We start from the raw sequence: 23,125 nt of genomic DNA, 5'->3' as shown, positions 1-23,125 counted from the left end.
AATTTAGTTGCTATTGCCACTTCTGGGCGATGATTGGACAAAACTTTACCCATCAAAATCAAATTATGAGATTTAGCACCCTCTCTTTGTTATTTTTGGCTCTATGAAAACGGCTGAGACAAAACAAAACTACTAAACTACTAAAAGGCAAACGTAAGTGTTCATTTCTTATCAAAAACACATAAAAATTTAAAAAAATAACCAATAAAAGCATGAAATATTCCCAACCAAAAATTTGGACATTATTCTGGTGTTTGAGAAGAGTCAAAATGCAGGTCTGAAGGGGTTAAGCAAATTTATTATCTATCCATCTATCTTTCTATCTAGCCATATTATAAATCCATTCCCCAACTTTTATTATTTTTTTATTTTTTAAATCTCATTATACTGTATCTAGTTGTAGTTATTTCACGCATCTGTTTGTCAACATGTTAAGATGCTAGCAACAAGACCTAGCAACAAAATCGCGTGACGTCATTTGCCAGTGGACTATCGCGAGACGGGACCGTTTTCTCGTAATGACAGTCTCGTCATCTCCCGCGTATGTAACCCGCCATCTTGTCGCGCCGTGAAGGAGAAGAGACGCAGCTTGCTTCAGATATGGCGGACTACAGCAGCGTGGCTCCCCCGTCCAGCGGTGGCGGAATGAATGACGCTTTTAAAGACGCTTTGCAGCGAGCAAGACAGGTAAGAAAGCTGCCACTCTTCTATTTACTCTCACATAATGCCGTTTTTGGCTCGGAATGCCAGTTTACGCTTCTCTCAATTTCGTTTTCCTCCCTTCTTCTGTTGGCCTCGCCTCAAGCTATGCTAGCGTGAGATGGTTTATGCTAACATGACGCCACAACGTCGGTTACAAAAATGTACATCGACAGTGGCGATAAAGGAAGTATTGTACACTTGCGGCCACGCTAACACGTCAGGATACATTTTTAAATGCGCGTTAAAAGATATCAAAACGTGGCAAAACGGTCGTACGAAGCAATTCCTTTGTTGGACAAGACTTCCGGAGGCGAGCGTAGCAAAAGGCCGCGGCTATCGCGCACCCGAGTGTAAATGAACTCCGCTTCAAAGATGCGTATTAATCACGGATTTACATTTTTTGCGTTTCAGATTGCAGCAAAAATCGGCGGCGATGGCGTTGCGGCCCCCCCGACGGGCGAGTTTGGCTACGGAGGTCAAAAAAGGCCCCTGGAGGACGCTGGTGGGTATTTTCCCATGCCTAACCTGAATATCGGTCAGTGGCTCCAATGGATTCCATGCCAGTATAGTGATTGCTTGCCTTATGTTTTAACCCTTTAACCCTATTCACAACGCATAAACGTTTTTTAACTCTTCCTTGTTCTTATTAATCCTAAATCACATACGTTGTCCCCGAAGGCATGGTTGGTTTGACTAACACAGTTTCCATTGGTAAGGAAAGATTTTATACTACAGCCCTTTATAACAATATAGGTGCATAAGCCAAAGGTTCGTCGTACCATATGACATTTGACCTAAGCACAGGTGCACAGAACATAAAATTGAAGACAACACATTAAGTAAATCTGTATGTGTTTTCAGTGTAACTCAGATAAGTAACACGGAACACAAGACATAACATGAGTGCGACTTAGGGGTGTGACAAAATAACGAAATGGTGATATTAGGGGTGTGACAAAATATCAAAATGGTGATATATCGTGATACTATGTATCTCAAAAGATTATCGATATACTCCTGCCAAGAATCGAGATATCGTTTATAAAAGGTGTCAATGTCTAAAAGAAATAAAATAAAAATGAACCAATAAGTTGCTACCAAAATCTCCCACCATAATGGTGTCTCCGTTAACTCTAAGCTGCGTTGACAGTGCTCGACGCCCAAGCCATTTAGACTGGGAACGTTTGTTCATTCGAAATGCGAGCATTCAGTCATTCTGTCCGATTTTCAGGGCATTTACAGGTCCTTGCTGTTCATTTTAGGGCATTTACAGGTCATTTCCTGTTCTGTAACTCAAAATAAACAGGAAGAGACCCCTCAAATACCCCAAAATCTACAGGAAGTAACTGAAAATCAACCGGTAAATGACCTTAAATGGCCCAAAATTACCTCATTGCCTGGCATAGGCTGCCACCGACCGCCATAGACATTCAATCCGTTTGAAGTGGGAGGGATTGAACATTTGTTCATTTGCTGCCACCCTCCCAGTTCAAATGGATTGGATGTCTACGAATGATAAACTCATTCCAATTCACAGCAGAAGCTAATTTTTCTGTTTATAAGTTGTTTGTAGAATATCCTAGAATGATTTCCTGAACAATGTATCGATAATCGTTGTATCGCCATATCGTCAGATCATCGTTATCGTGAGCTTTGTATCGCGTATCGTGAGGTACCAAGAGGTTCCCACTACTAGTGCGATTTGTCTCCTTTCCCAAGGCAAATGTCTGTTCAGATTACTGGTATAGACATAGAACATGAAACAAAAGTAAAATAATCCAGGATTACTGTTGGATCCATTCCAAATCAAATCACAATATTAAACTGAATTAACATCCATCGTTGTTTGCTCCAACTGCTTCGGAGCAGATCTGTGTGTGCCACGCTTTAGGTTAATGCCATTTGGTGGAAACCATCACTAACACAACAAAAACTAAATACCATAGCACTAACTACCATCACAACGTCATCCTAGGGTTGTGGTATTAAAATGTTCTTTCTCGATGCATGCAATAAGTTGTGGTAATAACAATGTTACGTCAAATGCAATTGGTATTTAGTCACCTTTTACAGCAAACCTCTAAATGCACGTCTTTGTTTTGAGTTTTTATTTATTCATTGTTAGCATTTTGTAAAAGTTCAAAGTTTGCTTTTAAACGGTAAATATGTTTTAAATATAAAAGAAGTAGTAGAGCAAACACTTTCTGATTTCTCTAGTCTACTAGGCATGTGCCGGTATGATATTCTGACGGTATGATAATCTTGAACCAAAATATCACGGTTTCACGGTATTGCAGTTACCGCTCTAAAATGTGTGAGTTTGAGATATCTGGGTCAAAAGAAATCAATTGAACAGGATTATTTCACAAAACATATTAGCAAATTGGAACATAAGTATAATGTTGTTAAAATAAATTATATATTCTAAATAAAATAGAAATAAATGCAGTCCTTTAGGTGAGCCTAAGCCCACAGCCATAGCTCAACATTATGACCATCAGAATTATTTCTTCAGAATTATTTTCCATTAAAAAAAAAAAAAAACGTGTGTGTCTGACTCGTATCATGTTTATCTTATTCACACACCCTCTTAACACAGGCATGTCCAGAGAGAAAAAAAACACCTGTTTTACCACATCTAGACACACTAAACACGCTGGAGTTGTCTCTTGTGGCTGGTGGGAAACGTTCATGACTGTGTTTACGGACATGTAATTTTGTATAAATTTGTAATCATATTGGCGGTATTGCCTCCTCGGCAGCCACCCTCAACAAACAGATTTTCCATGTTGGTTGGCCCTCCTCTAAGCCGCAGCCATTTGTAACATTTCTGTAGCCGAAGTATTCCTATACAAGCGATTTTGTTTTCTTGGATGGGGGGAAAACGTTCAGGAGTTTCACCTCCTCCAGCCATCGTGTAGCACAGCTTGACTTGCTGACACTGAGCAACAGTCAGGTATACCACAGTATACCTTGAAATCTGTAAAAGGCACATGTCTAGTCCCAACTACTCCACAAAGGGTCACAGTGCGTGTGGGTTTTTAATCCGACTGATACAGAGGACACCTTTTCTTCAACCTTGTGTCTTCCAAGGGTAATCGGTTGATTGCAGTCTGGTCCTACTTGTTTTAGCAGAAACCTTATTGCGACGTTTACATGGACTATATTTCCTTAATCCAATCAGTTTTCTGATTAAAATTATGATCGGATGCAGTTTTCATGGAAGCTAAAAATATTGATCCGATTAGGATTTGCATGTTCATGCTTCACGCCTTCGGGGGGAACAAATTATTTTGATATGCGTAGATTGATGCTGCCTTCAAGTGGTCTCGTAATTATGGTAAGAATCTTGCGATTTTCAAGATTTATTGTCAATGAAGTCCATTGATGTTTTGTTTTTGCTATGACAACCAAAGTACATGAACAGCATGTACTTGTTACCAATAGTAGTAGTTACCAATGCGGTAAGGTTCATCTTTCCCAGAGCATTTAAAGGCGGCATGACTAAATATACCGATTATTGTAAAATTATAATAAGAAGCCGCCCTGACTTTTGTGTTAACAACACATTGTTCCGTCAATTTTAACATTAAGTATTAGCGTTACTTGTGTGTGTTTCCACATCTTTTTAATATCTTCAACGTGTTCGTCTCTGATACAGATTAGTATCAGTACTCTTTGGAGAGTTGCGCTTACCCAGTCTTCCTCTCGCTCTACTTCTACTAGCTTACAGGAATAACCGTAACGCATATAGTGATGTCATAGTGAAAGATGGTTTGTTCCGAAATTTTGGAATAAAGTGTTTTCATGCGCATCAGTTGGATTCCTATTTGCCATGAACCACCCCACTCGTTAAGAATAGAATCTTAATCGGGTTAGACTTTTCTGAATTGGGTGTGTATAAAAAGCATTTTTATTTCGACCACGCTTTTAATCAGAATGACAGCATCCATGAAAACCTTGTCATTGGTTAATCTGTCTGTGCTGGATCACTACAAACGAAAACCAGCACCCTCAGTGGCCCATGAGGAGTGTTTAGGACAGCTCAGATGAAGATGAAGAAAATGATCTTTGTAAATAATCAATATTTTATATATACAAACATCTACTTTTGCTTTGTAAAACAATAGTCCACACTTTTCTCACTGTGCTGTTCTAATACACAATTCCAACAAAGCTGTTAAACACAGAGTAAAATAGCTAAGTTAATGAAGTGCAAGATGAGCGCCAACCACAGTGACACTTCATTTCAAAGAGGTCATCAATGATCAAAATACTCCTCAAAAAAAAAAAAACATTAGTTCAAGCTGTGTGCAAAAAAGGGTCTGGGATCATTGTAATGATGCTATTTTTATGTCATCATAGACCAACCAGAGACTAAGAAAGTGGCGACCAATGATGGTGAGTCATCCAAGCATGTGAATATGATTTGTGTCCATGTTGTATCTCAATATTTTTTGTTCTATTTCAGCTTTTTCGGCTATGGGAGCGATGGGCGGCCCCCCGAGGTGAGCTTTATTAGCAAAGAGCAGTCATACAATTCCACATAGAAGCGCTGTACACAAAATATAATGGTACTTTTCTCCTCCCCCCAGATCGGTTTCAGAGGAATTCAAAGTTCCTGATGGAATGGTTGGATTCAGTAAGTTCGCTAGTTTCCAAATATGTTCTTTTGTCTCTGAAACGCACAGATGTGGGACAACTCAAATGTATTTTTTCTAGTTATTGGAAGAGGCGGCGAACAAATCTCGCGTCTGCAGCAGGAGTCTGGATGCAAAATACAGATTGCTCCTGGTACGTAAGTGTATATTCAGGGCTCATTTTTCTATTGCTAGCAGTGTTTAATTTTGCTTTTTGTCTTGTTAGACAGTGGAGGCATGCCTGATAGGTCAGTTACTTTGACAGGAGGAGCTGATGCAATCCAGTAAGTATTTGAACTTACTAGCATTCCGTTTATTTGTTTTATATCAAAGGTGTTTGACATGGCTGCTGTCTGTCCAACAGGACGGCCAAAAGGCTGCTGACAGAAATTGTCGAGAAGGGACGACCGTCCCCGGCGTTCCACCACAATGACGGCCCGGGCATGACAGTACAGGAGATTATGGTCCCTGCCTCTAAAGCCGGCCTTGTCATTGGCAAAGGTGGGGAGACGATCAAGAGCCTTCAGGTGAGCCCTTTCTCTCGGAAGAAGCCCACATTTATGTGGATTATATGGTAATTTGTTGATTGTTGCCTTGCAGGAAAGAGCTGGAGTGAAAATGGTCATGATTCAAGATGGCCCCCAAAACACAGGCGCTGACAAACCTCTCCGTATATCGGGAGAACCCTTTAAAGTTCAGGTGCGTGTCAGTCTCTGCTGTTGTTGTTCCTAGTCGTGTCGTGCGTTATTTAAAAAAAAAAAAAAATCTGTCATGATGTAGGTCATTTTATATCACGATATTGATATGCCACAAAATAATAAAATTCCATAATTTGGTGAAATATTATACGACAAATTACGACGCCTTATTCCCATTCATTTTTTAAATTGACATTAAACTCACTTGCTGTAAAAGTTAAATGCATGAAGTAGTGCTGCAAAATAAAACTGCAGTGTAAACAGAAATGGCAAAGTAGCATAAATATTTTTTGCTGAAATGTAAACAATGATCTGCTGATACATCCAAGTGGATTTTAATTTACAACTATATTAAATTTGCATAATATTTGTTCACGAGTTAATATAAATATTGGTATAAATTGTTTTCTGTGTTCAGTACATGCGTTGCTTTGTTTGAAGTCAATTGGCCTATTCCAGATGAGTGGCTACTCTTAAAATGCATCGCTACAGTTAGTCTGAAAACTTTTATATAATTATGTGTATTATTGCTTTCGTTGGAGACTAAACAGCTCCCTAATGCAGTAGATGATTTGATCATTCTCTTTCAGTCTTCCCAGTTCAAATGAATTGGACGTCTGCTAGTGACAAACTCATTTAAATACACCGTAGAAGGATGAGGAACAGCCAGTATATTGGATGTCTATCATCGTCAAGGGCATTTTAAGAGTTAACATGATATGGTCTCTTTACAGCAAGCCAAAGAAATGGTGATGGACCTCATCAGAGACCAGGGTTTCAGAGAGCAGAGGGGCGAATACGGCTCCAGAATCGGAGGTGGCGGCGGTGCCGGGGGTGAAAGTTTAGATGTGAGTCACGTTTTTTACCCCCCCGTCACAACTGACCTTTTTTGCTGTTGTCTTGACCTAGAGCAGGGCGGTAAACCGAAAATTTACCGTTACCGAAATTCTTCACGATGACTGACGTAATTTTGACCATGTCGGTAAATTTGGTAATTTAATAAAAGAAGAAAATATAGTCTTTTCATCCCGCTTTGACTCTGTGTTGTTCGGCTATGTTCATTACCCTTTAAAGAGCATATGACACCAGAAAAAAAGTCCTAAATGGCATTATTATGTGAATTAGAAACATTTTTTGAGACGATTTGACAATATACAACAATTTAGCAAAGCGCAGATGACGAGAAATTAGTCTTTTAATCTGCCGGTTAGCCACGCCTACCATTATAGGGCTTTAGCGTCCCCAACAGGTGGATGACGTCAGCGTTAGACTGGGCTCATCGGTTTTACTATTCAGCCCATTGAGGGGGAATTGTTCAGAACGAGGAAAATGCGACGAAGAGAGCCGCAAAATGTCATTGTTTCAGTCTCTCTACTCCCAATATTTTTTTACAGGATATTCTTTTTATCCAAGTATTTTTCCCCTATAGCTATATAAATGGCTTGAGAAGGACCAGTCAGCCCGTCGAGGGGGAACTATTCACAATGAGGAAAACGCGACGAAGAGAGCGGCAAAATGTCATTGTTTCTGTCTCTTTACTTCAATATTTTTACAGGATATTCTTTTTACCCAAGTACTTTCCCCAATTGCTAAATAAATGGCATGGTCATGACAAATAACAATCTTGTGCTAAATGGAATATAAAATAAAAAAAATCCATTTATTCAAGACGACATGGCAAAATTACTCCATAATGGTCAAAACAGTCGACTTCACCTTTACCGTCACATCTCCCGAACGATATTTTATGACACCTAAATTGGACATATGTCATTTCCCTTCCCCGGCTTCGGAGAATGTAAACAGACCAGAAGGAGTGACAGCTAGCCGACATGCTAACCCGAACCGAGGGACGTTTCAAAGTCTTCGAAGTGGAAAATCACACATAACTAGCCTGGATTATTTGACATGACGACCCGGTTGTCGAGTTTCTTTGCGGATCGGCAAACCGCCCGGCGGAGAGCAATTTACAGTTCGTTCCCTGGAGGAGGGTGGCTGGAGTTGTTGTGGAGCTAACGTGCTAACTGCTAATGAGCATGAGGATAGCTTTTTACATGCCTATCAATGATCAAACGTAAGTAGTCCTTTATTTAAAGGAATTTTATAGTGTTTACTTTGTAATCACTGTATTCGTATTTGACATAATACAAAACAAGATGTTTACTCACTTCCTTGTAAGTCCAATGGTCCCACAGTAAATATCCACGGTGAATGGGAACCTTTTGAAACTCCAAAAAGGCGCATATGCCTCTCCCGCATACAGAATGATTTTTCTGCAGCCGTTTGGCTGGCGTGATGCAAAAAATAAAAGTATTAATCCGCAAAATCAGCTGAATCCTTCGTCCTCATACACAACAGTACACTGTATAGTGAAGAAAACGTCTTCTACCGTACACGTCACAGCGCCCTCCTCTTCAATGAGAGACCGAAGCCGGAAGTCACTCATTTTCATGGCGCGGGATTCAAAAAACTAAATAAATATAGCGATCGCGTCCACACACATCCAAGCGGTCCATATCATTCAGGGGCATAAAATACCGCGTGTATTATGAAATAAACATGCTTTTTCGTGTCACAGGCACTTTAAGAAAGCAGACAGTGTGCTTACGTTTGGAGTCACATGGTTTTCAGGAAGCCAATCAAACAGAAGCCCGGTAGGCTAACGCTAGCTGCTAATGTTAGCGGCTAACGCTACAAGTAAACGGGATGAAGTCGGGCTTAAGTTAGCTTCGCCAAACTTTCACCCGACATTAAGTAAACTCTTGACGGGTTCCAGATAGGGATGGAAAAACCGAGGCTTTCTGAAACAATGAACCACTTTTAAGACAATTGTCCTAAATTGAATCACTGTTTGACACACTGCAAGAGCCCCATCTACTGGATAAACAGTGCACGTTTCTTTTTAAAAGTAAAGTTGACAAATTGCCTCAGCATTACATATCTTCAATAGAATTAAGTGGATGTCGTCTATTTCAACCAGGAGATCGTGTCGTCATTAAGTGTGATTTACACAATTAAAGTTGACGTCTTTAAGCCTGTGTCATTGCTTTTGTCTGTGAAGATGTGTTCAAAGCAGTATTTGTAATACACGACAGTGCTAGTCTTGTAAGTGGCTCGTCCTAGATGACGGGGAGTAACTATGTATTGCTTATTTTTTGTAAAAATTACAGTACAGTAAGCACAGTGCTTGGGAACAGGAATATTATTTATTGCATACTGTAAGGATTTCTAAAATCATAAGATGTAAATAACTGAGCCGAATAAAAGAAAGGAAAGGTTTGTGAAACATTTTATTTTTTAATTAAGTATAATTCCTGGGGGGCGGGTGGATGTGTCGTATTTGTATCTATTCTAAATATCTAAACGCATGCCACTATCTAGTGTATAACAATGCGGAATGAATTTAATGAAATTCAAGTGATGATATTTTTCAAGTCATACAAGCTGTTATAAATGTTCACACAAGAATTCTTATTGTTTACAAGATTTTTTTTTTAATACTTAATGTTTAGACTGCATGTGCAATTTTTAAATTGAAAGCTGGTAAATACATTTAACGAGAAACTGTTAATTTGTATTCCATGCATTGATTCAAATTTTCAAATTATATAACAGTTTGCTTGGGCGAATTTATTGTCATTTATCGTTATCGAGGTAAATCTGCTCAATTCATCGTGATACGTACTTAAGGCCATATTGCCCAGCCCTATCTTGACCATACGTTCTTTCTCCCCATAAGGTTCCGGTTCCTCGGTTCGCAGTCGGGATTGTCATCGGCAGGAACGGAGAGATGATTAAGAAGATCCAGAGCGACACGGGGGTCAGGATCCAGTTCAAACCAGGTCAGTTGTCACAAGAATGTATATTGTATAATGCATTTTTAGGAATATTGGTCAATGATTAAAAATCATGCACCACGCTGACAGCTGATGGATAACCCTAACCCTTTTTTCTGAGACCTACACTAAAATACAAAAAAATAAGAGGACATTTCTGATCTACATGTTGAGGTTCATAATCTTCTCGGTGTCTCTTTTCAGATGATGGTAGTGCACCAGACAGAATAGCACAGATCATGGGTCCTCCTGAGCAGGCTCAGCACGCAGCAGAGATCATTTCTGACCTGCTGAGGAGTGTTCAAGCTGGTGGGCCTCCTGGTCACGGTGGTGGTGGCGGCAGAGGCCGAGGACGCGGGCAGGGCAATTGGAACATGGGGCCGCCTGGTGGCCTTCAAGAATTTAGCTTCACTGTACCGACCATGAAGACCGGCCTCATTATTGGAAAAGGCAAGAGAGATGACTGATCAGAGATATGTACAACATTTTGTTGTGGCTGTGTTTCGTTCTTTCAGCGCTTTAGTTAATGATGTATGAATTGTCGTCCAGGTGGTGAGACCATTAAAGGCATCAGCCAACAGTCAGGAGCCAGGATTGAGCTCCAGAGGAATCCTCCTCCCAACTCGGACCCTAACGTCAAGATGTTCACCGTAAGGGGCTCACCCCAGCAAATCGACTATGCCAGGCAGCTGGTAGAGGAGAAGATTGGGGTGAGTAAAGGCTATCTACCTTTACTGAAGGAACTGTATAATGCATTTTTTTCCCCCAGAATATAAAGTATTTTCCAGTTAAGATACGTGGTGCTTTACAAGTGCCGAATTCTGCCTTTTTAGTTTGTCATACCTAGGGATGCACCGAAATGTGCCTGTGAAACAAAAGACTTTTTTTTTTTTTTTAAGTGCACATGCAGTAGTTACATATTTTGGAATATTTTCTTTGCAAATTAAAAAAAATTAATTTCATGAAACAACAATTAAAATGCAGCAGTAGTTTGCTTCCCAAAATAAGTATTTCCAGGATCTTAATATGGTTTAATGCTGGAACAGTTTGAATGTGAGCCAAATGTGAGCTTCACAAAACAGGTATTATCTGACTGAACTCTCTCAAAAAAGAGTAATGAGGCCATCAAGGGCTACAATGGGACTCAATTGAAAGCTATTGCAAATTTCACTTCATCCCTCATTAATGTTGCGAAGATCACAATACGCTAGCATCGTAAACATTATATTGAGGTCGTGAAAGTATGAACAAAAGCTAACGAGTGCACTGACAGGCTCATAATGACCATGAATGTCCGCGACCAAATACTGGCGGGCTAATATGGCTAAATTACTCTAGGTGCCATAAGAGGATAAGATGCTTTAATGTTTGTAGTAATCGGAAGATCCCTCAAAATTAGAGGTGCACGATAATTATCGGTCCTATAATGGGAATTATGACGTCATCCCAATGAATGCAATATTATTATATATTATCAGGCCTATTAATAATATTTTTGGCACAGTGTCTGATTGGGATGTGTGCATTGGTTTCCACTCCTGTTTTGCCAGTATGCAAACTTTTGTTACTGTTCTAGAGGTCATGTTTTTCCATCACGGAGTTATAAACCTTACTATTGCAATTAGCAAATGTTTGCATTTTACAATGTTATGTTTACAAGTTCTTGAGAGGCCTTTTGGTTATTGATAGGCTTGCTGTCCTATAATTGCCAGGTTAAGAAAGTTGTTTCATTGACCAAAACGACAAAAGTCTCCTCTCCTGTTGTATCAAATGTTTTATCTGCTGACAAAGCACAATACCTGTTGGGTTTGTTTGTTTTAGATCAGGGCTCATTGTTCAGGGGAACACATCATCGATGATATAGACTGATTGATTGTGATTGACTCAAATTATATTTATTTGAAAAAATTATTATTGGCACTTTTCAAAACTGTTCTTGCCTTAGTATTCATGTCATTATGAAAATTCTGGTTCGGTCAAAGGCAAATCTATGCTAAATGAACCACAATAATTTCTACCAACACGTGCTAAAAAAAAAAAACTCAGGTGAATATACATTGAAATATTATATTTATATTAAAGATACACGATAATATCGGTTACCGATAATTATTGGCCGATAATGGCAATTATGACGTCACACAGATAATACAGATTTTTAAAAAAATCAACCGATAATGCAGTCCGATAATTATATACTTGATTTAGCCTCCAAATGTGCGCATCCAGGCAGTTTTCTCCACTTCTCCACCGCCGCCTGCTCAACCCCTCCCCTCTCTGAAGCCCCTGTGGGAGGAGGGGTTGATGAGTACGGTGAGGCGCTCTCACTAGCGTGTGTTGCTTTTCCCGTGTGTGAAATGAAATAAACGACGCTCTCGCCATCTACAAAACAGTTCCACGAGGCATAAAGAAAGCGTCCTCATTGAACACCACTAACCCATCGGCCATTTAAAACTGCATCACAATGATTTTTGGAACAAATACGAGGCTGCTGCTAACGCGAATTCTAAAGCTATTGTAAACAAACTATAAAGGAAGCTACGGGGCTTGTGACGATACAGAGACACTGCGGTACTCCCGGAGTCGGGTTGTTTGGGGATGCAGCCCAAAGCGGGTGGTAAACTCCTATCAATGGCTAAACACCTCACGAGACTGATAGTCGACAAGTAGCTGTCTTCCGACGGAGCCTGCCGGTCCGGCAGGCCGCCGCCGCCTCGCCGTAGGCGGGCAGAGCAGAGCCATGCACCGAATACGGCGCAGCGAGCCGGCCGGGGCAGGCGGATATCCGGTACGAACCGCCACTCCGGTTCAAGACAGAGGCCTGGCGCGAGTGCTAATTTGGCAGCCTAGTGGACCGAAGGGCACAGGCAGGAGGAAATTCCCGAAATGACCCGATAGCCAAACCCCTGGATGAAAAAGTAATGCAGTTGATACGACCACGATTCTTCGTGAAAGACATGCCGATCAGTTTTACCACGGACATTCACACAAGCGATGTCAAGAAAGCATGTTTATCATGATGGCACAGTGGTTAGTTGATAATTTTAACATGCACCAAACCACACAAAGAAGTCATCCAGTCAGTAATGCATTCAGTACGCTTTAAATTTATGACGTCTTAATCAGATCATTCTTCTTAAATCTAGTCAAATAATTTTCCCCATCTTGAGTGTTGAAGACTAGTTAACAGATGAATGCGCAAGATTATTCCACTTACTTGAACTAAATATTGCCATTTGTTCTTATTAAGGCCAAACATTAAAAAAAGTCATTTTTCACCTAAATCAAGAAAAATTTGCTTTCAAATAATGTTTTGAACCATACATATTCTTGAATAAAAAACATTTCTGACAAGTTTAAAAAAAAAATTTTTTTTTAAGGATTATGTATAATAATTTATTGCTTAAAATAAGGCTGTTAAGATTATTTTCAGCTGGCTATTTTTCTTCAAGAAATATGAGTGAAATATACTTGAAGTGCTGGCAGTTAATTTCACTTATTTCAAATAGATTTACACTAGAAACAAGGGAATTTAACTAGTTTTAAGGAGTTGTGTTTTTGCTGTGTAGTAATGTTATACGTTAGGAATGGCTTACTTTTAAAGCCATTTTGGTGCAATTTATGTATTTACTCTGTAAGTAATTGTTGCCAAAAGTTTACCATTATACAATGTGAGACAATCTGTCTTCATTTAGATGTTGGAATTTACTACTTGTTCACGTTTGATGTTGGAAAAAAAAGAGCAATAATATTTTTGCACAGTAATTCTTTCTCTTGTGTATACTTAAAAAATTTTACATAAATCTTTTGACATTATCGGTTATCGGTTGGAATGAGGAGGAAATTATCGGTTATCGGTATCGGTTGAAAAATGCATTATCGTGAATCACTATATATAAATTATCGGTTATTGTATCGGCCTTGAGGTGCAGGAAGTTATCTATATCTGTTTCAAAAAATGAATATCGTGCACCTCTACTCAAAATGAATGAAAACAGCCCCAATTGATCGTGAACGTCAATCGATGCACCTTTAATTTCTTTCCCCCTGGTCTGTCCTATCAGGGACCCGTCACTCCAATGGGTGGCCCCCATGGGCCCCCTGGTCCACATGGAGGTCCAGGCCCACATGGTCCTCCAGGCCCTCCAGGACCCCCTGGTGCCCCCATGGGTCCCTACAACGCTGGGCCTTACAACCAGGGACCCCCAGGACCGCAGTAAGTAAAAGTTGTTTATGGATGGAAGCTCTGTCATGAAAAATTTTCTAAATCTTTCTTGTCTTTGATTAGTGGTCCCCCTGCACCTTACCAGCCTCAGGGGTGGGGGAACGGTTACCCTCACTGGCAGCAGGGACAGCCTGATCCAAGTAAGGACCTGATACCTCTTACCCATACTCGGTGGTTAATTTTATCTAAAATGCTTATTTTTTCTCTTGCTCACTATGGGTTCAGACAAAGCAGCAGCTGACGCTAATGCCGCTGCGTGGGCGGCCTACTACGCCCAGTATGGCCAGCAACCTCAAGCGCCCATGACGCCCACTGGTGGAGCACCGGGTGCCACTCAGTCAAATGGTCAAGGTAATATTCAGCTGCACGGCGTCAACTTGGGAATGGAATTTAGGCCACTATCATCACGTCATTAGTCTATAGCTGGATTTAATTGACAGGGGACTATTTTTTTTCCCATTTTTTCCCCCATTTTTTTTTTTTAAGATTATGTTAGGGACAGGGTAGCATCCACGACCCTTTTTAGGTTGACACCCCCATGGAGGAGGAAGGCCTATTCGGAATGATTGACGAATTACAAGTACAATTTTTTTTAACAGGTGACCCACAGGCTGCAGGTCAGAGTGGACAGGCAGATTACACCAAGGCCTGGGAGGATTATTACAAGAAAATGGGTATATGAACGTAGTTTCAGTGTACACCTATTTTAACAATGCGTCAGTCTAAACAGCAACTAGGCTGTCAATACGAGTTTTTTTTTCTTGATTTTTTTTTTTTTATATACCATCACGTCTGGATAGTTGTCGGTATTTCAGGCCCTCAGTGGAGTGTAGATACATTTTTCAGTGCACCTCCACTCAGTTGACCTCAAGCAGCCTGTGCTGTTTAGACTGCACCACACTCGGTCTCCTGGACTGAAACACCGTTTCATGCGCTGAGGAGTCTTTTTGTTTCCAAGATGTATTGCTTTGACATTCTATGATTGTGTCATTGATCTGTCATTGTAATGTGTGGGATGCTACTTGAATATTGCTGCTGCTGCTGCTGCTGCCAACTGCTGGTGACTGTGCCACACACTGACAAAGACATTGTTTCTCTCTGCAGGTCAACAGAATCAACAACCTCAGGACTACACCAAAGCCTGGGAAGAGTATTATAAGAAACAAGGCAAGTTGCTTTTAATACATTTGGACAAAATGGGGGGGCTGTGCTTGTCACGCAGCGCTTTGCAGTCGAGACGTTGCTCCCACAGCTTCCCAAGATGAAGGAAAAAGGATTCTGACCCCCACTCACAGACATGGGTGGTGGGTTCGTTCCCCTTCTTACAATTAAGGCCTTCCTTTATGCAAGAATGCTTTCAAAAAAGACTGGCAGCTCTTTTCCTTCTGCTTTGAATGGAAATTGATTTGGCACTATAGACGTTCAATCCATTTGAAGTAGACTGCTGGCAGCACATTGGTTTATTTGCAGCTAGCCCTCCCAGTTCAAATGGATTGGGCGTCTATTGCCGTCAATGGCAGTCAATTAATTGAATTGACAGGAATTTGGAAATTATGACTCTTGTATGTCATTTTTTAACATACGTAACTGCTATATGGAATTGGTCACTAAAACTTGGGACTGCTATCTCCGGCCTAAAGCGTAATTGCAGCCTGTTTTAAGCTCGTGCATGCTTGTACGAGCACAAACATAAAGCAACGAGTGTTTGGCTCCTCAATTCAGCACCAGAAAGGCAGACTTAATTCAGGCATGAAAATCACTCACCTTTCGGCGAAATTCGCCGTTTTGAAGTCAAAAAGGGTGACCTACGTGAATTGTGTAGATCCGAGGAGAATTTTTTTTGGGGGGGGGGGCGTAAGTCCATCTAACTAACTAACGACATGTTTTATTGAAGTTGCTATGCCTGTCGCGATATGCAATGAGTCCATTTATCGCAAGGTAAATAAAAATGAGGGCGGTAATTTTAACGGCTGCGTTTTATCACCGCGTGCGTGCGTGTAGATGACATATGAGACACCAGTTGTTGTGTCCAGATGTTTATTGGTCAACAACACGTCGTAGAATTACAGTTCACACATACAAAATAAGGAAACACATCTATATTGAACACTGTAAATGTTAGCATTGCTATACTGAGACTAATGGGGAAAAGCATCAACTTACTTTAGCCTGCAATAAAACATTGGCAGTCTTTTCCAAAACGCAAACTTGCTGTTAAAAGGTGCCACTTCAAACATGAAAAATCGCTGGTTAACCGCAATTGCAAACGAAAAAATGAAAAAACTATTAGTGACACCACAAGCAATGACGAAAAATGCTTTTGCTGAGTGTACATTTATTAGCGGTTTAGCAAATGTACTTCCGGTGAATAGTTCAAAATAAAAGCACGTCGCGTTTGTCATATAAATAACGATTTCTGGAGTTAATACCACATACTTCAGAATTAATACTATAATATATAAATACTATAATACTACATAATTCAGATTTTACACTAAGAATAACTTTAAAATGACACCCTTTATGAAAAATATGATTGGCTATGAATAATTATTATAATGCTATTATACATAGTAGTATACTATAATAATGCTATATATTTTTTTCAAGAATTGTTTTGAATAATGTTGGAAAGGCGAAGTCAGTGTTATGAATCTGTTTACGTTCTATTCTTTCGCACTAGTAAATTCTATCAGCTAAGCTTGCAAAAATATATCCTTTGAACATGGCCATTGCAATGTGCGAATACGCAATAGTCACATCGCAGGACGTGCAATTTTTTATTTTTTTTCACCATTTAAACTTTTGATTTACTTCATGAACGCAGCAGTTGTGCAGATCCTGGATTAAACTGAGTTACAAAAATTAGGGCCGATGGCGCCATTTTTCAGAGCATCGGAATTTAAAAACAACATACATTCATGTTTTTCTGCTTCATGCTCATACAGCACCACAGTGTCTCAGTCTCCCTCCTGCTAGGCAGCGAGACCAAACTGTTTTTCTTTGTCAACAGTGCAGCTATCCCAAATGGAACTATTCAAGTTTTTTGGTGAAAATTTTCTCGTTTTAATATCGCAAACTCCCCAAAAATCGCAATGAGTTTTTTTCCAATACCGTTCAGGCCTACTATCAGCATTTGACCTCAGTGTTCATGTGTGATTAATTATTATTTACATGTTTATTTGTACTTTAATAAAGATTTTGAGTGTTCCAAAAAGGTTTTTGTGAATTAATAAGCGTAAAAAAAAAATTACATTGCTAAATTAGTTAAAAAAAAAATTTTTTTTTTTTTTTTTTTTTTTTTGTCGACTAATTGTAAAAATAGTCGGCTGACTAATCGGGAGAAAGTTTGTCTTCTGGGACAGCCCTACCAGAACATATTTCCTCCACACCCTTCTCACTTTTTTAACCCCTGACCCATTTTCTTGCCTGTTAATTGTTTACTGTTAGGAGCAAGTCTTAAGTGAGTTAGATAAGTGCTTTTGCCAAGCAGAAACGATGGCAAAGCTCTGCGGAGACACGCACAGGCGCGTGTTCAGCCAAATCGAGTGTTTAACCCGACGTCTCTATTGTAGGTAAGAAAAAGCTTTTTGAGGCAGTCTCAGGTAAAATGTCAGGGCTCTGTGTACTCATCAGAGTATTGATAGAGGGAGCATGCATGAAATAGAAAAGTATTTCAACATTATAAATTCTGTGTTAGGGATGTCCCGATGTCATATTTTTGCACCCGGGTCACCTGATTTTGAGAATCTGCCGATAGTCCCATTCTGATACCGAAGTTTTAAAAAATTTAAACAAAAGTTCCAAACATGTTACAGTACTGTACTGTTTACAATACTTCCGCTTTTTCCTGGAGTGTTGTGGGGTATAAAATTTTATATATTTTTGCTTCTTTTTGCAATGCCATTGTATTTCTGGATAATTTTCTTACTTTTTAGCCCTCAAAAAAAAAAAAAAAGATCCTTTTCACCTGATTCCGATCCTGTGAAAAATAGCCCGATCGGCCCAATTTCCGATCATGTGATCGGCTTGGGCACATCCCTAGTCTGTATACCTTTTAAACGTAGTGTCTCACAAAAATGCACAGCCTTGAAATACATTCAATCCTCCAGTTTTGGCCCAAAAATTAATGCTTTTAATTGCAATGGCAGAGAGACTGGGTTGTTCACATATCAACCATAAGATGTCGCCATTGCACTTTCAACTGTATCACTCGACACAGTTAAAATGTGGCTAAAATAAATATACAGTATATATTTTGTCCCCGGTTTTACCTTGGCAGGGAGTGTAAGAAAAGCTTGGTGCCCTGACAGGGCACTTATCTGTCATAAGAATATGGCATATAACGCTGCACCTCTGACTTTTAGTGTTGTTGTACCTCTTTATGGAGTGTTTTGTCCTGCTTCTCCCCAGGTCAAGCGGCCCCTCAGGCGGCAGCACCCGCGGCCGCTGCGGCTCCCACCACACAACCTGGCGGCCAGCCCGACTACAGTGCCGCCTGGGCCGAGTACTACCGGCAGCAGGCAGCCTACTACGGCACGGGCAACCCTCAGACCATGGGAGCGGCCCCGCAAGCGCCTCAGGTACGCCCCCCCATTTCCCTCTTTTGAATAACACGTGCATGGAATAGTCCAATAGGGCTTCATAACCCTCCTTGGCTCCCACAGGCTTTACAGGGTCCCGGTACGAGCAGCGGCAGCAGCGGTCTAAACTAATAAAACTTTCCTCCCCAGCAGGTGGTCAGCAGTTAATTTCCGCTGTTAACATGCACTGTATCTTCTATGTATTTCTCTTGCACAGGGCCAGTAATGTGAAGTGGACATAACGTAAATGCTTCATTGTCGAACGCAAAATCCTTTGTTAAATGTTTGGATGCAGACGCCTTGAAGATCTTAAATTTCCTTGGTTTGAAAGTGTTTCACATAGATGGCAGATTACCCGGCAAGCACGTCCTCTCTTCTCCAGTTAGTTTTTTTTTTTTTTTTGTTTTTTGTTTTTTTTCCTTGTAAATGTTTTGATTTTAGTGAGGCAACTCAACATATGGTCATTCCAGCCCTGTATCTACATTAAATGTGGTTAGAAAACATGTTTATCATTGAACTGTAGACATTACCATGTAAATCATCTCAGTTTTAAAAAGGTTAAAAAAAAAAAAATGCTTATTGCCTGTTGTGTTTTTTGCAATAAAACAAACTGAAACCTCCTGTGTTGGTAAGTTGGGGCTCACCTTAGCAAGAGGAAGAAGACGGTGTGGGGGCTATGTTAGCTTAGCAACTAGTGGGCCACCTGTGGGTTGACACAAAGCGATGCTCTCCTGTTTCTCTCCAACTGTCTACAAGACGCTTGTTGATTTGACATTTCATGCTTTTTTGATAACTTGAGCCAGACGACTCATGCGTTGTTGTTTAAAGTTGTCGAGCTAGTATGCACATGTCCTAATTTTTGCCTTGACGTGTAGACACTTCCTCCACAGGCGAGTGTAGAAAAGCGGTAAGCAAGTTTTTTTTTTTTTTTTTTTACCCCCTTTATGTGATTGAAAAGTAATGTTGCCTATTTTTATTAGTGTTCCCTTATATTTTTCTTCCAGGACAGTCAGGTAAATTGTATGATGCATTTTCCCGTCCTGCCCATGTGCTCTTAATATGTACACATGTTTTAAAAATGACAAAATCAATGCAAAAAAGATTTATTATATTTTTTTTGCTGTGCCACTGCTGTGCTAGTGTCTTATCCGATACAAGCAATGAGCTCTGTAGGCTCGGGCAGGGGGGCGGCTAACGCAGTCCACGTCCAAGTTGAGCCCGCCTGTCCTGTAAGTACCCAAACTGACTACTGAGCCTAATGACGCTTGCAAAGTATCACTTATATTTATGTCAAATTTCCCCTCATTTTTTTTGTCTTTGGGTAAGTATGAATTGTCGTGAAGCCAGGTGTAGACTCTTGATTGTCGAAATCACTTTTGTAGCGCTTGTCGGACATTTAGCGGAGTCGATTTGAATGTCGGTCACTTTGCTCGGTCGTTGTTATTGACTGTTCTCTTTAAATGCCCCCTTCCCCCCACTTCTCTCTTTACACAAATGGCCGTCAATCCAGACGATGTACAGCGTAGCATGCTTATTAGCCTTCTTTCGTGTTGCAAATGTTCCAATGAATTGAGCATGTCTAAGTCGTGAACTTGTCCATGAACCTTGATTGATGATTGACTTGAGCACTGTTTTCAAAGGTTTTGACATGACTAGATCAGTAAAGAGAAATCTTATTGACTGCAAAATATCTATCTATATAGTGCAATATATATCTGATCTTTGCAGTGTTCCCCCCCAACTCCCCCAGACCTTGCACCTTAGGTTCTGCTGCAGTAACCCAGGTAAGCAAAGCCTAAGGAAACTAAAATGAAATGCAGTGGAATCTCCAAAGAGGAACAATTTCCAGAATTGATTGGGAAAAATAGTAGTGTGATTGTCAGCTTATTGGAAATGCTGCGACTGTGCTTATGCCTTTAGTGGGGAGAAGTGTACTCATGATGATTGTTTCTGAAAGCTACGATTTCTGAAAAGGTCATCCTGCTTCGTAAAATCAGATGTTCATGCAGGGTTTCCCTCAGAAAACTTGCAAAGCCTGGTGGTAGAGAAAAATAAAATGTTAACTCTTTCATTGACATTGTTAGACATGCGATCATGCGGCGCTTTTCATCCTTCTGCTGTGAATTTAATAACGGGTAGACATCCAGTACAGTTGAACTGGGAATTCTGGCAGCGAATGAACACTGATGTCCCATCATTGTCAATGGCAGTTAAATTGTCAGGAATTTTATTCCTTATTGTAAACCATTTATTCACAATATTTGAACATGGAGGCTCACAAAAAGGCAGTTTTTGAAAAATGCAGTGCAGTGCAACGGCCAAGCTAGGACGTGTTTGTACACATATCGACCGTCAGAAGTTCCTATTGCGCTTTTAACCGTATTCCCAGACGTGGTTATGAATACTTTTCATACTTCTGTTGTTAGCACTGTTTTACTCTGGCGGGGGGAAAAGGAAAGCCTGGGGGCCCACCAGGCTTATAAAGATCTGGGGGAAACACTGTCATGTGTGAAAGTGATTACATATGTACGTTGAGTTTATTAAAACTTCACTTTTGTAGGTCGAATACTCATTTGGCTAGTCATTGTATTGCAATTATTTTTCCCCCCCCAGAAAAAACAATGTAAAACAATTATAAGTGGTATTTTCACGTGATTTTGATACTTTTGAACAAAATTTTTCCCTCTTTCTTGGAACAACTTTTAAGTAAACCAACAGTTACTTCCGCTTCGGAGGTTCCACTGTCTGTCAATTTGAAACGTTTTCCATCCATGCCAAGAAATGCTCAATGAATTCATGCTGAATTGATAAGTGACACGTATGACTTGTTGACTTTGTGGATTTGACTTGAAAGTACAAATTGATGATGAGGAAATTCTGTGTATGTGCTTATGAACACTGGCTTTGCTCATTTTTGAATTGTCGTGCATGTTCTAGAAGGATAGGGCCATTCTTTCTTCACTAGAAACATGTTTACCAATGATCTCTGGTGGTGTGAATTGTGCTCTCAAAGCGCGGTGCTGACGTACTCATTGAAACGTCTTCACTTCTTGCTCACAGTGTTGGAGGACGCTGCAAGCTTAGGCGCTAGAATCAGAGCCTGTGGTAGTTTCTGCCGAGCGTAGGCCGGGCAAGAGCTCCTGTGCTTAAGGTAAAAAAAAAATATCCCAGACCAATCAAAAAGTAATGCCATTTTTCTGTGTCAGCAAAAAGTGCAAGATAGGCATGTTTTCTCCACGGTTTGACTGTTCTTAACGCTGCTATAGTGATTTTTAGAGTCGTCTGAAGGTTGTTGTCCCCATTTCATTAAAAGTCGTCATGGTTGTTGCAATGAATGCTTTAGAAAGTTGGATGAGGACAGGAACTGAACTTTGAACATGTTCTATTGTGTCATTGAAATGTCCCACTCAGGCGCCGCCTTAAAGGGGGTGGGGGGTTATTTAGCAGAAGGAAGCCTTCTAGAGGTAAATATGTGCTGTACTATATGCATATGCTCACTCCTACTGTCATGTTCATTATTAATAAAGGTGTCAGAAATGAATTTGATGACTAACTGGCTCATGACATAATATGCTGTAATGTCAGTGTTTTATTGGGTGGAGGCCAACTTGTTTTTTTTGTACTTTTAAAGAATCTTTAACAAAACCATGGAAACTACAGTAAAACGATTTCACTCAAATATGTAGTGGATGAGGTTTTTTTTTCATATAAAAGTACATGTACAAAATTACTTGCTTCAAAATTGAAAATATTTTCTCCTGATGCGAAAAAAACCTCAAATTTAGTGGCTTGCAATCTGCCATCAAGCTATCAGGGGGATACCCCCCCTTACTGCACAAAAGTGTGCAGCGCCCTTCTGAAGGCGCGCTGCTCTCCCTGATGGTTTTTATCGGTTAATATGTTGTTTACTTGCCTAATCTAGCTTGTTCCGTAATTTACCGTTACCGTAAAAAAAACGGCACTTGTTCATCGATAAGCCGCACTGGACTATAAACTGGATTTGTCCTAACTGTATTTACACTGTAAGATATTAATCGGTCACACTTTGACAGTGGCATCAAAAGACGGGCATAACACCAAATGAACCACCATGAAGCTTTGAACCAGTTGGCTGCGAAGCTTCATTTGGCCATCACTGCTCCCTTTGGGGGGGACGGTCAACCTCTGCTGCCACCTGCTCTCAACACTGTTGTTGTCCAACATGCCTCCTAGCATGCATTGCAACGCTACAGTAAATAATAATGGATGTCTTTTTGTGTCATCCGGCAAAGTGGCTCACTTTTGAATGGATGTATAAGATAGGAGCTAGACATAAATGGAGTTGGTGACTTAATTTGCTGGATGACCCTTAATGACCTGATCTGTCATAAGCATTCATTAATAGCCCATGATACTGTTGTCATTAATTTGACGGTTTGTATGGCAGTCTTATGATGCCGCT

The 23,125-nt window shown here is 40.2% G+C and overlaps 1 protein-coding gene across 5 annotated transcripts; it reads left to right on the top strand.

Annotated features, from left to right (window-relative positions):
- The first annotated feature begins 519 nt into the window (after positions 1–519).
- fubp1 (far upstream element (FUSE) binding protein 1) lies at positions 520–21,293 on the top strand. Of its 5 annotated transcripts, none has more exons than XM_057857311.1 (20): positions 520–687; positions 1,114–1,204; positions 5,068–5,103; positions 5,174–5,210; positions 5,298–5,344; positions 5,425–5,496; positions 5,569–5,626; positions 5,707–5,869; positions 5,943–6,041; positions 6,775–6,888; positions 9,780–9,882; positions 10,081–10,326; positions 10,426–10,586; positions 13,941–14,092; positions 14,165–14,241; positions 14,327–14,452; positions 14,701–14,775; positions 15,206–15,268; positions 18,515–18,684; positions 20,413–21,293. In XM_057857311.1, exons 1-20 carry the CDS (start codon positions 601–603, stop codon positions 20,446–20,448), a joined length of 2,013 nt encoding a protein of 670 aa, XP_057713294.1. In that variant the 5' UTR covers positions 520–600; the 3' UTR covers positions 20,449–21,293. The 5 variants fall into 5 exon arrangements, with proteins under 5 accessions (XP_057713294.1, XP_057713292.1, XP_057713291.1 ...); XM_057857309.1 differs by having other exon boundaries at positions 14,165–14,243; positions 14,323–14,452; XM_057857308.1 differs by having other exon boundaries at positions 1,114–1,237.
- Positions 21,294–23,125: the final 1,832 nt, after the last annotated feature.

The sequence above is a fragment of the Corythoichthys intestinalis genome, chromosome 14 (genome assembly GCF_030265065.1).
Source record: "Corythoichthys intestinalis isolate RoL2023-P3 chromosome 14, ASM3026506v1, whole genome shotgun sequence".
Lineage (NCBI taxonomy): Eukaryota > Metazoa > Chordata > Actinopteri > Syngnathiformes > Syngnathidae > Corythoichthys > Corythoichthys intestinalis.
This window is presented reverse-complemented; position numbering and strand designations above follow the sequence as displayed.